This window comes from Miniopterus schreibersii (genome assembly GCF_964146895.1).
Source record: "Miniopterus schreibersii genome assembly, chromosome: 2".
Classification (NCBI taxonomy): domain Eukaryota; kingdom Metazoa; phylum Chordata; class Mammalia; order Chiroptera; family Miniopteridae; genus Miniopterus; species Miniopterus schreibersii.
In genome coordinates this window covers 100,533,600-100,548,743 of record NC_138102.1, presented here as the reverse complement: position 1 = coordinate 100,548,743, position 15,144 = coordinate 100,533,600, and the positions used below count along the sequence as shown (strand labels likewise).

Genomic DNA, 15,144 nt, shown 5'->3' with positions numbered 1-15,144 from the left:
TCACAATATTATTATACATTCAAGGAAGTTAACACTGATAAACACTTTTACCTAATATATAGTCCATATTTAAACCTCTAATTGTCCCAGTAATGTACTTTGCTAACTTTATTTTTTAAATTCAAGGTCCAGTCAAGAGTCATGCACTGCATTTAGATATCTATTTACATTTTCAGCCAAGGTTAGGCCAGTTATTGTGTAAAACATCCATCAACTTAAATTTCTTCCTGATGAAATTCAAGTTGAACTGTTATAGCAAGAATATTACCAGGTGATAGGAGGATTGAGAACTACTTAAACTCAGGAACACTGGTATCAGTTTCCCTTATTGATGACGTTAAATTTGATCTTTTAATTAGGGAGATGTCCACCAGTTTTCTCCATTGTAAAGATAAAATTTTTCTTTTGTAAGAAATAAAGTAATCTGGAGGATAGTACCTTGAGGTTCTGTTAATATTCTGTCCCCCAACAATCTTTCACCCACTAGCAACTTTGGTGTCTCTTGTCCAAGATGATAATGACTCTGCTGATTGCAAAATGGTGATTTTTCTAACTGTAGTTTTTCCTGCATTTGTCAGTAGTCTTCTGTGAAGAGCCTTCTTTTCTCCTGCACCCTTTTTAGTCAGTATCAGTATGGACTTGTGGATTTTTAAAATTTGAACTTAAGATTTAATATGTGCTTATTATCCATTTATAACAATTATTCTGAAGTTTCAATTTCTCCCTATTTGCCCAGTAGAAGCCCCTCTCTGGAAGGTTTTTGAGAAACCAATGGATTGAATGAATGAAATAATAGTATGAAAGTGATGAATCAATCTGTGTTTACCTTGCCTTTTTCTCCTGAAAACCTCTTGTCAATCTAACATGACTTTATTTTGATTTCTCTCTAGGTCTCATGGACTAATTGGCTCTTGTTCAGCAGGCCCCTAATAGACAAGTCATCCTGCCATATATCAAGACAAGGTTCGGTTTTAAAGCTGCTCTGAACATGATGAAAAGCAGCATCTCAATGTGACATTGTCAGGGGGCGACAAGCAGCTTCAGAATTTCCTGTTAATCACGCAGCAGCTTGGGGGAAGCTCTTTTCTGTCTAGGAGGGCTGCATGGAGAGCAGCCCCCACTGAAGGTGGAAGATGAGTGTCCCATTGGCACCCAAGAAATCATGTTACACTCAATTGCAGGACAACAGAAAGGGGGCGAAAAATAATAATGAGGGTCTTCTAAGTCTGGGTGATACTAATGCCAATCAAATCATGGTGGAGGGTAGTCCCTCTACCGATGAGTCTCAGACATGTGACCTGACAGATGAAATTGGAAATGCAAATTCACATGAGCTAGAAAGTAGTTCCTGTTTCCAAAAGGAATTTCACTCATTTCAGGACTTCAGGAAGGGATTGCAAGCTGGCCCCAGCAGCCTGAAGGATTTAAAGTTTTCTTCAACTGTTTGTGGGGAATTAAGTGAAGAGCACACAATGCAGAGGGGCCCAACTCTCCTGCAGCCCCCGAGGAATGGCCAGGGACCAAGTCTTGCAGGCCAGAGGAATGTTACAGGTGAGGCCAGTCCAGACATTTTGACTCCAAGGGATGCCGAAATTCCCCGGCATGCTCCCAAGGATAAATTGGCAAAGACCCTTGACAATGAGGAACTAAGAAGGCATGCTTTGGAAAGGACGAGCAGCTCTGCTGGTGCAATGGACAAGTTCACAAAGGAGCGTGCTGGGAGCCTGACTCAGCCACCTCCACAGCCTTCCCCACTGGGCTCCCCTGAAGCCCTAGATGGTGTGCCCAAGGGTGGCGAGGGGCCACAGAAGACAGTGACAACCCATTCCCCAGGGACAGCTTTTACTCCAGCTGACATCACCTCACAGGGAAAGAGTGTGTGTCATCCTAAACCATCTACCTCAGAAACCAAGGAGCCCACCAGCTTAGAGGCCCAGATGGAGGGGGGACACGTACCAGGAGTTAGGGATGAGGGCACAGCTCGTTCTGCCCACTCAGAGTGTGTTCTGACTTCAGAATCCAAGGAAGTCCTGAGTAAGCCAGAAGCACAATTAGGTCAGGAAAAGGGAGAGCCCAAGCTGGAGCTGCAATTTGTCCAACCCTGGGCCATTCAGGAATTAACATCAACTGGGGCAGAGTGTCTGGGATGTCCCATGGAAGACAGTGTGTTACTCCAAGAGAGAAAGTGGCCCGGTGGGGAAGCACAGCAAGAAGTCACCACCAGGGCAGTCAGCAGTCTGCTTCACAGCAGTGTCCACCCGCTTGGCATGGCAAGAGGCAGGAGTGTGCAGGACAAGAGCTCCATCCACCTAGGTGAGCAGGGGTCTCTTCAGACCACCCCCAGACCCAGCCCTGTTTCCTTGCGAGCTGCTGATAATCAGCCCCCTGGTAGAATTTCACCAACTGCAGCTAGGAAACTGAGTGAAAGTTCACCTAGCAGCATCTCACCAGGTGGTGGTCACCCAGCTCTTCTTCCTCAAGCCCCAGCTGACAGCAGGCCCTCAGATGCTGATGAGGGGAGAGGGGTGCTGAACAGTGGGAGCAGGGGCAGTGCTACGGTTTTTACTTCAGATCCTTGTGTTGAAGAGAGAAAAACTGGGGTCACCGAGCCCCTTGACCCTCAAAGCAGCAGCTCAGAAGCAAAGGAAAGCAAAGAGGTCACAACATCTATTGCTGAAACTAGGAACCTTCTAGAAAATGCAGTTAAGCCTGAAAGTTCCCCAGCAAGAACAGATTCTCTTCTCACTGTCCCAAACTCTCTCCACCCAGAGAAAACTGTGAATGTGACCCACCAGCAAACATTACCCAGTACCAGTCTTCAGGACCTGAGTACGCTGAGTGTGGATGCGGGCTCACCCTCGGCTGCCCCACCTCCCACTGACAGCTGGCGGTTGTCGAACACCTCCCCAAAAGTGCCTGACAAGAACCCCTGCCCCAGTGGGATCCCCAAGCCTGTCTCCACACATTCTGAGGATATGCCTTCCTCACAGGAGGGGCTGGAGAACCACCAGGTTGAAAGAACAGAAGAAAGGACAGAACCCAAGCCCATCATTTTGCCCAAGCCCAAGCACGTGAGGCCCAAGATCATCACCTACATCAGGAGGAGTCCACAGGCCCTCGGCCAGGTGGACGCTTCGCTGGTCCCAGTGGGGCTTCCATATGCCCCGCCCACATGTAACACACCTCTTGCCAAAGAGGAGAAGGTGGCAGGCAGTGACCTGAAGCCGACTGCCAGCCTCTACGAGAAGTTCAAGCCAGACTTGCAGAAGCCAAGGGTCTTCAGCCCTGGGTTGATGGTATCTGGGATCAAACCCCCAGGACACCATTTCAGTCAAATTAGTGAAAAGTTTCTACAGGAGGTAAGAGAATGTCATTGTGATACAATCTATAAGTTGAGCACCCTAAACTTTGTCATGTATTTTCCATTAATTGTGAAAACAGAATATTCTCCATTGGGAAATCTTTTGCTGGATTCACTTGTACAAAAATGAATGTTTTTAACAGAGGAGATTGTAGACAAATGGATATTTTTGACTGGAAAAGTTTGATAATCATAATGAGATGAATCTACCATTTGAGGAAGCTCATTTAAATTCCACGCAATATAATACACATGAAGTTAGACAAGCATGCATTTAAATTGGCTTTCATGTTTAAATAAGTGAGCATAATTCTTCTATAAGCCAAATTAGTGGAAAAAGAAATCAGAAATAAATACATTGTTCAAATTGGTCAGACTTCATCCTCTGAGGGGGGTATTTCCCTTTTGGGACAATCACATATTCACATATGTGAAGAACACAGTGAGTAGAAAATAATGTGTTAGACGTGGGTTCTTGTTTTTTCTTTTGATCTTGTTTTTAATCCTCACCCAAGGATATGTTTATTGATTTTTAGAGAGAAGAAGGGAGAGAGACAGAGAGAGAGAGAAGCATCCATGTGAGAGAGAAACATTGGTGCTCTGCTTCTCGCATGCGCCCCAACCAGGGTCTGAGCCTGCAACCTAGGCATGTGCCCTGACCAGGAATCGAACCTGTGACCTTCGGTGTAAGAGATGACGTTCCAACTAACTGAACCACACCAGCCAGGGCTGGTGTTATTTTTAAGTCAAAATAACAATTACGACTAACATTTAGTAGAACACCTACTATGCCTTGGGCCCATGTAACATATTTAACCTTTGTCAATCTTCAGCAGTCCTTACTATAATCCTCTGGAGATTGGGTTGCTGTTTTTATCACTTTATAAATGAAGACACAGACGTGGAGAAGCCTGAGTAACTCACCTAGGTCCACAGAATAAGGGCGGCACTGTGATGCTCACCTGGGATACTCCCCTGAGACGGTCCCTTGCTGTTTCCTCACGGTGCTGCCCCTGTGAGTAACTGGGTGTTATGGTGAATGATCCTCCCAGAGCTCATGAAGAAGATTGGTCTTCTGAAGCAATCTCCTGCCAGGCAGACTGATCAATTAAAAGGAAAGCTGGCTCAGGTCACTCCTCTCCCTAACACCCTTCAGGTCTTCTGAAGCCACTGAGTACAAAGGCTGGAGCCAGTAGGATCGCTCATTACCTCCTTGACTGCCTCTCCTTCCTCCACCCTTCCTCTCTCCTCTGCTGCCTCAGGCCTTTTGCACTTCCCTCTACTTGGAATGTTCTTCCCAGGTACCTGAATGACTATCTCCTTCACTTTAGGTCTCTTCAAATGTCGCTTCATTGGAAAGGCCGCCTTTCCTCTGAGACCCCTTTCTCTAGTTTCTTTCTTCTTAGAACTTATCTCCCCTGACATACATAACTTTTTTTGTTTTTGCTGCATTAACTAGAATGTGAAGTCTATGGGAGTAGGGACTTTTTCTGTCTCTTATTCCCCACTGTGATCCCAGTGTTCATAACAGTGCTTGGCATAAATACATGCTCAAAAAACGTTGAATGATAACTGAATTATGAACTCACAGATCCAAACAGAAGTCAACCAAAGCTCCCTAGAGATAGAATGATCGACTCCCAAGTTGGACTCAAACTTGATTGACTGTATGAACAGTTTTACAGACTGTATTGATCATAGCATCTCTGGCACAGAGCAAGCAGTCGATCCATTCTCAGAAGATCTTGACCAAGGCTGGCACTGACAAGGTGTCCAGCAAGCTGCCCATCCACCTGCCATGGTGCCTGCCGTCAGCACCAAATCACAGTGCTGGCTCCCTGTCTTCTGACTCTGCGCCTGGAGAGGCTCACCCCTCACATCTCTAGAGAGAGGATGCTGACCTGAGAGTTCAGGGGTCCAGTCTCCTTGTTAGGGACTCAACTCCCTGTGCAGGCTGTATGGTGTCCTATTCTAAGTGCAGTGAGAGCATGCCCTGGCCAGAGGACCTTAGAGTCTGGCCCTCGGCAGTGCCATCTCACTAACAATGGACAGTTTGCCGCTTTGGTTTATAGGTCAGTCTCTTAGCTGGGATAATGTGAGTCTTTCTCAAATTTCCAAAGACATATCCCCCTGGGCCTCTGAGGCTCAGGGTCAGGCTGTGACCCTGGACTCTTCTCTAAGGCCCCTGAGAGGCAGCCACATGACCCTCCCCAGGGCTTTGGATACCAGAGCTGGCTAAATGAATGAACCTCTTTCTTCTCAAAGTGTCACTGCAGAGGTAACCAACTTGTGCAAGATAGGGCCCCCAAATCTGGCATGGTAGAGGATCTCTTTGACAAGCATACCCTTGTAAGATAGTGATAGGGAAAGCCAAGCCTTAGGCTGGCTTCCTTGTAGCCACTGGGTGACTTCTCTGGTTACCAAGGCAGCTCATACATATGGGGGTACCCTAGCCTTTTCTATTCGTTGTACCAAAACGTCCGATTGAGTTCTTTCATTGATTCCATTTCTCCAAATAAAGTAATTTGATGTATTTTCTCCCCAGCCCCCAAAGAAAAGATCCCCTAGATTTTTCTCTACAGAAAATGAAACATATACACACAAAAAAAAAATTCATCAGAAACTTTATTTGGAGATGTTGGCAAAAACTTACTGTCTGCAATTCTTCCTCTGTGATCCTTCCTAATTTTTCTTTTGTGAATTTCTTTTCTGTATTGCTTCAGCTCCTTCTATAAAATATAGAATAATTTCTATAGTATATGCACATTTCCCCCAAAATATTTTCTATACTCAATTGTCGAGAAACTACCCCAAGTGTTAAGGAAATGGGGCAGCAGTGGTATTTGTGTGGCTTTAGTAGTTCAGAGGGGTTTAGAGAGACCCCGTTGCTGTGGGGACAGCAGTCCTGCCCTGTGCCAGCTACTCTATCTAGGGACGGTTCTCTGCCACAATCAGAACCTCTAAGACTCAGGTCTTATTCTCAGGCTACAAGTTAGAGCAGAGAAGCCCAGGTGTTATGATGGTCTAATTTCTGTGATAATCTTCTTTAATGAGAAGTGGGGCTTAAGCTGGCCCGTAGCCTTTGGTCCTATCTCTGTGACTTGCTATATAGCTCAGGAAGTCCCAGTCCAATGGTCAGGCTCGACGCGGGGAGATCTGAGGGCTGCCTCCTGCCATTGTGCCCCCAGCTTACCACAGGGTGCCTGAGCCAGTCACCAGGACAGGAAAATTTTTCTGACCAGTTGCCACAGAAATAGTTTTCAATTGTAGAAGTTATATATCATTTTAATAAAAAGGGAAACTCTTACAATAAAAACCCAAACCAGCCTCAGATCTGCCATCATTATTGCCAGATCACTGCCTGTTAGCATGAGTAGAGATGGGGAGTCAAGGGTGGATGCTCCTCTGAGAGAGGGGAGCAACACAGACATCAGAGCTCCAAGAAGTGGCCTTGAAGACAGTCTTGGGTCCGGTCATGCCAGGGCAATAAAACCTGCTTAGTCTTTTTGCTCCTTTCTGCTTTCAGCTCTCCTGAGGTCTCAGGGACACTCTCTCCTACTGATGCCTTGGGGGAAGTCTTTAAATTTTGGTGTAGAGAGGTGGGAAGAAAGGAGCAGGGGTGCGAGGACAGAGGTCAGGTAATGTGTTTACAATATATACATATGTGCTTTGGACTGCTCTCCTTTCCTGCTCCTTGGTACCACCTCATCTCTGAAGAACACTGTTTTTGCAGGGTTTTCCAAAGAAACACAACATGCATATAGGTATGTGTATGCATGTATGTATCTGTCTGTCTGTCTATCAAGATTTTAAGGGATTGGCTCATGCAGTTGTCGAGTCTGGCATGTCCAAAATCTGCAGGTTGGGCCACCAGGCTGGAGCTCTAAGGAAGAGTTGATGCTGCAGTTCAAGTCCAAAAGCTGTCTGCTGGTAGAGTTCCCTCCTCTTTAAGGGAGGTCAGACTTTTTTCCAAGGCCTTCAACTGACTGGATGAGGCCCACCTACATTATGGAGGACAATCTGCTTTATTTAAGACCTCTTGATTTATATGTTGATCTCATAAAAAAAATACCTTCACAGAAATATCTAGAATAATCTTTGACCAAATATCTGGGTAAAGTGGCCCAACTTAGTTGACCCAATTAGCCATCACAAGTCCTCTCCCTGCAGCTGTCCCAATGGCTTCTCAGTGAAGCCCCCATACTTACCCCACATCTTCCCAGTCCATGATCCCTTGAAAAACAGGATGGGGCAAATCAAAGAGGGACAACCCAGTAAGAACTGATGTGTTCGTGTGCTGTTTGAGTTTAGGAGTTTGTTTGAAATCATGAGCATCCTTTAGTTTGCTTTCAGAATTGTTTCTCTAAAAATACTCCAGTGGAGCTTTGCAGTGGCAGTGTCGTAGCCAATGAGGTTTATCCAAGGTACGATTATTGCTAATTGGAAAAAAATCCTCCATTAGAGAAGGAGGAAAAATACCATTTGAGTTGGATTGCTATGTGTTTATGGCTGTGCAGTGATCCCTATTGTATTCTGTCAATGAAGATGAAAGGAAAGAGTGTGAAGCTGTTTGTAGATTCCCTTGTTTTATTAAAAATGCACGGATTAGGCATCTGAGGCATACTTTTCACCTCTGTAAAGAATTTGTTTTCTTACTGGAGACAAATTACCCAACAAAATGACAGGCATTGAAGTTACTGAAATCGTGATGATCATTTTCCAGTGACAGACACCATGGTGGGTTTTGATCCCTGAAAACTATCCATTTTCAAAGAACTGAGTAATTACTGAGCTCAGCATATTACAGTCCTAAAACTTGACAGGTGTAGTTTAGAAATGATTATAATGTTCTCATGTGAGCACCTGCTAAACACAATGTACAATGGCACCAAAAATTTAGAAACAAAAATTTAAAAATAGAGTAAATATGAGTATAATATAAAAGCCAAAGATTGATAGGAAGAGAATAAGTAGAAAATGGTAAAATTTTTTATCGGAGTGCAAATGTAGAATGTTCTTTCACAGGAATGTAATTTGCTCTGGCCTGAGTTCAATCTGTCTACAATAGCAATCATACATATTTTACAATGTGATTATGATAAAACTTTAAAGGCCTAATCTTTTGTTTCAATAATGTCAATTTAAGGAGAACTTTGTATCTATTTCAGCATTAAAAGAGTATCAAATTAAGGATTTATCTCTTCCAACTACTTGGATCAAAGTTTCATAGACCCTGTTAAAAAATGTTAAACGCTTGTGATTCCTGAATATGTATGACACATAAAATGTATTGTGATTTAGAGCAGAATTAATTAACAAATGTATTTTTTATGCATAGCCTCTGGCGCTATTTTTTTCAACTGAGAGGAACTAGATTATTGAGTTGTCTTATTTTTTCATTTTTAGTATGAAGCAGCACTGGTAACATGAGTAGGCTTTGTGAGCCCAGACTTGCATATACGAAAGGAAGCTGTAAGTCGTATTCTAGTCTAAACTGTCAGCTATGGGAAAAGTCACAGGAATGTTGTGTTATTAAATTTAGGAGACAATAGAATCATGATTGTTTTATTTGTTGAATACTTACTGATGTCAGCTCTGTGTAGACACGGTTCTGGGCACTGTGATTGAGCAGCCAACAAGCCTCTGCCCTAGAACTTCCTCTCTGGTGAAACTTTCTCAGACCTTCCTGGCAGCGCCCCCTTAATAGGGAAGACAATCAGAGGAGGTAAATCGCTCTCTTATTTTTAATGATGTAAATAGATTACAAAGATCTGAAAACACATATTTTCCTCTAACTTCTTTGCTCTTTCAAATAGCCTTTTCTCCCTCATTAACAGTGCATATTTTATTTTCTAAGTAGCCTAGAAAAAGACAACATAAATTGATAAAGTTCATTTACTTACTATAAGACTATGTTAGCCTAAAAACTGTGCCTTTTGTCCTTAGGAATAATGAAACTCATAGTCCTATAAACAGTTGCAAATTTTTTCCTTGCTTCATGGACATTGTTTATTTATAGATTGGCTACTTGCACAAATTCCAATGATTTTGTAGCAATCAAATTAAAAAATCTTACCAAGTGAGTTGTAGATTTGTAGACTATTAGAACTAGAGGAGACCTGAAACGTCATCCAGGCCTGTTGTCAACTCAGAGATGAAGACACTGGGGCCCCAAGAAGGTAAGTGATGAGGGATGGAGCAACTCAGAGAGCTTCCAAGGGGTGGTCATCACTGGAGTCTTGGGCTTACCTGAGCAGGTACAGTTCTCATCCTGGGATGTGCGGTTCTCTGATTGAGCTTCCACTCATTTGTCATAGGTTACAGAACGCCCTGGAAAAGAAGAATTTTGCTCTCCTCCCTATGCGCACTACGAAGTTCCTCCCACTTTCTACCGCTCCGCCATGCTCCTTAAGCCCCAGTTGGGATTGGGCGCGATGTCCCGTTTACCGTCAGCAAAGAGCAGGATCCTTATCGCGAGCCAGAGGTCTTCAGCAAGCACCATCCACCCGCCAGGACCCATAGCAACAGCTGCTGGTCTCTACAATTCCGATCCCACAGGTAACGGATCCAACATGACTGCTTTTTCCTGCTGCATTTTGAAATGGTGTAAAATGTGGCAACTGTCCAAATATGAGTGCCTTTTGTCCTTAAGAGAAGCCTTTTTCTGTCCTTCCGTCTGACATTTATCAAGACTCATCTATCTGCACTGTCACCCTTCATGCCACCTTTAAAATGATGGCCTTTGTAACCACCTGCTCACTTCTCGTAGTTCCTCCTTCTTCTAGTACATCCCGTAGACCAGGATTCAGAAACACTTACCTGTAAAGGGCCAGGTGGTCAGTACTGTAGGCTTTCTGGGCCATGATGGTCTGTGTTGTAACTGCTTAGCATGGAAGCAGCCACAGGCAAGACTTTGAGTGCCTGGTGCAGCCGTGTGCAGTACAGCCTCAGTGGGCTGGACGTGCCCGTGGGTGGCGGTGTCAGGGAGCTCTTCCTATAGGACAACACTGACCATATCACTCTCTTTTACCTGCTCACAAATCTGGAACACAGAATGGCCCTGCCACCTTTCCTGGCCCTGTCACTCTGCTCTGCAGTGGCTGGCCAGTGTCACCTCCTGATGTTCTCTGCACTTCATTTTTCTCTTCATGCTTCTGTTTGTGTGGTTTCCTCTAGGTTTGATGTATTATTTTATTATAGAAATAACACATACCCATTTAAAATTTTTTCCAATATAGAAAAATAGGAAGAAGAAAGTAATACTACTTATATTTTAGCACCCATCCCGAGTTAATATTATGGACATTTTTATTTCAGTATGGTGTGTGTTTTTTTTTTTTTCTATGCATTTTTCAGTAGCTAAAATAACACTAATGTGAACTTTGTTTTTTTCCTATGAGTATCATATTGTGGGCATTTTCTATGCCATCAATGTTTCAGAAATATTTAATGGTAGCATAATATTGTTTGTTTATTTATTCAACAAATTTTGGTACTTATTTTGTGCCAAAAGTTGTAAATTGAGGACAGCAGCAGTGAACAAAACAGAGCACTCCTGCCTTTATGCAGCTTATGGACTAAAGCAGGAAATAGGCACTAAAATAAATACACAATTACAAAGTGTGATAAATGTCACCAAAGCAGGGAACATAGTGCTTGAGAAATTGCAACCTGAAGAGTGCTGTGGATGGGACACAGGTGCGTCGCTGGCAGCGAGTGTCTCTGGTGTGGGAAAAATGGGGAACTGGGGAAGAGTCACAGAACTGATGTAACCATCGTCCCATTACTGGCACTTGGGTTCTACTTACTCTGTACTATTTTCCATAATGTTGCCATTTGAATCTTTGTGCATATTTATCTTCTTTCATGTTTTTTTTTTTTAGGATAGATTATTTCAAGTGTAATTATTGGATAAAGCAGATCCAAACTTTTTACAGGCTAATTTTTTAGAAAACATGTAACAGTTATTTTCCTAGGAGTGTTTCTTCAACTTGCTCTTCTTGCCATACCTTTGCCAGTATTAAATATTAGTTTTATTACCACTACTATTATTGTTATTGCATTTCTTTTATTTCATTAGTGGAAGGGAACTTCATCTGTTTGCCATTATATTAGTTTGTGAATTGTAATTTACTGAGGTAATTATTGATGGTCTTAATGATTTGTTTTTTTGACAAGCACTTCTCTAAAAGATCAAATTATTTTTTGATGATTCCCATGATATATGTATATTGTGATGGACTTATTTGTTGTTATCTGAGCTGCTACAAGGTAATTATGTATTCTGTCACTCATTTAACAATTACTGCTGAGGGACTTTCACATGTCAGCACTGCTGTAGATGGGGAAGGGAAATAAAGCAGCAACAACAGACAAAAATCCTTGCCTCTGAGGAGCTGAAATTGTAGAATGGGGGCAGACTGTTTTATAAGTAAGTAAACAAACTACATGGTGTATTGGGATAAATAACTAGTATTGAAGAAAATGAAACATTAGAGAAGGGAGAATAAGAGGTTTGGGACATGAAGGAGGAAGATTATAATTTTAAAAAGGGTGGTCAGAAAAAAACCTCCCTGAACAGATGGCTCCAAAGGAGGTGAAGGAGGGAACCTTGTGGGCATCCTGGTGGAGCATTCCAGGCAGAGGGAGGAGCCAGTGCAAAGGCCCTGAAGTGGCAAGAAGGCCGGGGAAGCTGGAGCAGAGCAAGTCAGCAGGAGAATGGTAGGGGGTGCGAACAGAGTGGTGACTGGCGCTGGGAGAGTTGCATAAGGCCTAAGAGCCATCATAAGGATTTGATTCTTACTCTGAGTAAGAAAACTAGTGGAGGATTTGAAACTGGGCAGTGTGATCTGACTTTTGTGTAAACAGGATCTCTCTGAGTCCCATGTTAAGAGCACACTCTAAGGGGACACAGGCAGAAGCAGGGCGAACAGGTGATGCAGTGACTTGGACAGTGATGAGAGACAGCGAGGTCAGGCACAAAGGGGCTCCTGACTGACCCGACACGAGCTGGGAGAGAAAAAGAGCAATGAGTGGCGACTGCAGGGGTTGGGACCTGAGCAAATAGGAGGATGGGGCTGCCATGTAGAGAGGGAGAAGCCACTACACAGGGGCATAGGAGCTAATTTAGGGCATGTGAAGGTTGAAATGCCTTCAGTTATCCTATGGAATAAAACACTGGATCTAGGAGACGAGGGTTGGGAGGAAAGGACCCAGCTGGAGACACGACAGTGTTAGTCGTCAGCAGATGGGCCCTGTTTAAAGCCATCATGCCCCTTCTCTGGTGGCTGTTGCTATCCAGCACCATTTCACCTTCCCCTTCATCAGTGAGTCATAAACTTGATGTAAAATTGGATTATGTACTTTGGAAATAGCATGGTATAACAAATGTTAATAGTTTTACTTTATGTACATAATTTGGGAAAAATTAAAATTACTAAATATAAACTTAGTTGAGATTCATCTTGTTAAAGTCAAGTTTCAAGTGAAGCAAGGTCTCTTAGAGGACAGCACTTGCATGCTCCCAGGAGATGGGTAGCCCCTTCTGAGGCTGCCTTACTTGTGCTCTCACATTTGTGGTGAGGCTGACACTTCTGCAAAGTTCAGTTCAGACCTCACAAGGACAGAGTAGGGACTCCCCCAGCCCTACTCCTTCAGGACCTCAACCCTTTTTCTTGGGCTTCTAGGTGTCTTCACTGAGAGAAAGGTGTATGTTCACATAGGTAATCATTGGCAACCCAGCAAAGCCTGTGACAACGACAGGTGTCACTCGTATAGGACGCTGAAGATGTGAAATCCTTTCTTAGTGCTGCTGGACGGGACTGCCTGGCAGGGGCTCTGGACAGAAAATGAGAAGTTCTCACTCCAGACAGTGGGAAGCTCTAGATGGTGATGATGGCTCAGCTCTGATTGGCTCTTGGGTACCAGAGCCATGCCCATGGCCCTTTGCTTGCCCTGGTCACTTGCTAGAGTCCTCAAGCTTCCAAGACCTGCTCTGGCAGTATTCCTCACTTATATTTTTTTTTTTGCAGAAATCCTTCCATTTTTCTTCATGTTTTCCTCAGATATATCCCCTTTCTTCCCAAACACTATTTCAATGACTCCTAAAGAGGATGCCTTCAGCTGCAGTGGGGACAGATCAGTAGAGCCCACAGGGCAGGGGCACACCCTGAGGAATCCTTGACTGGAGCAGTGGGGTAAGTCATGGCAGGAGATAGGAGTGTCCGTGGCCCTGTTTCTCACCACACAACTTTAGGGAGGCAGGGCTGACTGACAAGCAAACATCTTTACAATAATCATTCTGTAAGGTTGAGTGTCAAGAGACTCTAAGATATAAGCAGCCCTATAGCTGCCAACTTTGTCTGGAGAGAAATAGGTTAAAACAAGAGTCTGTGCTTAACACACAACCTCAGGCCAAGACACCTCTGGAGCAAACAATGCCTGCCTCTTGTGAACTGTGCTCTGGCCTCTTGCATGGACCTCATGCAGATAGCTAGATGGGGAGAACTTACCTTACAGAATCAAAATCCCCATCTCTTCTTGCCCCCTCCCCTCCTCACTAACACACACCAGGCCCCAGTGGCAGTGGGAACCTGTGTCCCCAGGAAATACAAAACCTGTTTTCTTCTGTGTTTATCTCCCTTCTTTTATTACCATTGTACCATTTTTACCATTATGCTTCTTATTTTTCATATTATCATAAAATTTTATGGAACGATTTCTACCTGTTCTGCTCTAAGATGGTATGCAGAGACTGGGTCTCTCCCTTTAGCAACCCTGGGCTCCAGAAGGGCTAGTTTCAGCACAGTAATTTTAAAAAGCTCATTTCAGCTACCAAGAGGATACTAAGGAGTCTAGTCTATACCTGCTGCTTATAAAGCAAAGATGGGAAGCAGCAGCTAAAGTAGAAGTGGGGGAGCCTAGGGGAACCTGGTGGCCAGAAAGCCCAGAGAAGCAAGGAGTGGTCAGCCATCTGGAGTGCTTCTGAGGAACTGGGTAGTTTGAGGACAGAGACAGGATCAGTGAATTTGACAACATGGAAATCATTGGTTATCTTCGTAAGAACAATTCAATGGAGTGATGGGTCCAGAATCCTGATTAGCCAGATAGACAAAAAGAAGTTGACACGGAAATGTAGCCAGCTCAAGCTTATGGGACAGAGGCAAGTAGCAGAAATGCTAGATGAGACTTACAGAATGAGAGTGACTTTGTTATACTCAGGGTTACGGGGAAACACTTGACATAGTTTGGAGCGAGTATACTAATGGAATTTCATTGACAGCAGCCTTTCTAATGAATATGACCTGAACAGAGACAGCACTGTTAGCTGTCCTCAGTCGTGTCATGGGTTTCAAAAATCGACTAACTTTTCAGGTAGTAATTGACAGTTTTATCTTATTGCTGTCAATATGTGAAATATTAGCTGGGGTCATTGTCTCAGGTCTATTTTCTCGGCTTTTAGGAAATCAAAACAGCTGAAGAGGGAAGGCCTAGCTAGGGAAGGAACATGAAAATGGTCCAGACAAGTGAACAAGGTACCTGTATAGCTTCCTGCCACAGAATTTCAGAGGGTAAATAAAAGTTCAGAAAGCTGTTGTCCCCAGCGAAAGATGTCTTCTGCAAGGCTGCGGGAAGAAAAGTGACCGTCATGCTTAGTGAGACTAATGGCCTGTTTTAAGGCTGAGCTTGTATGCAAAATTATTTTGACCACCAAAGAACAGAGATGATGAAGATAATTAATTGCAGTTGCAGAGTGATTATTATAAAAATATCTTATTTAACCT

At 43.6% G+C, this 15,144-nt stretch overlaps 1 protein-coding gene across 2 annotated transcripts in view; it reads left to right on the top strand.

Moving 5' to 3' along the window:
- The window catches only part of MTUS2 (microtubule associated scaffold protein 2), a 504,165-nt gene that overhangs the window by 163,873 nt on the left and 325,148 nt on the right, over positions 1 to 15,144 (top strand). For both annotated transcript variants that reach the window (XM_081129725.1, XM_081129724.1), the window contains exons 3-4: positions 891 to 3,359; positions 9,679 to 9,919. In XM_081129725.1, the coding sequence (XP_080985851.1) occupies positions 1,134 to 3,359; positions 9,679 to 9,919 (2,467 nt within the window). In that variant the 5' untranslated portion in view covers positions 891 to 1,133. The remainder of the gene's footprint in view (positions 1 to 890; positions 3,360 to 9,678; positions 9,920 to 15,144) is intronic.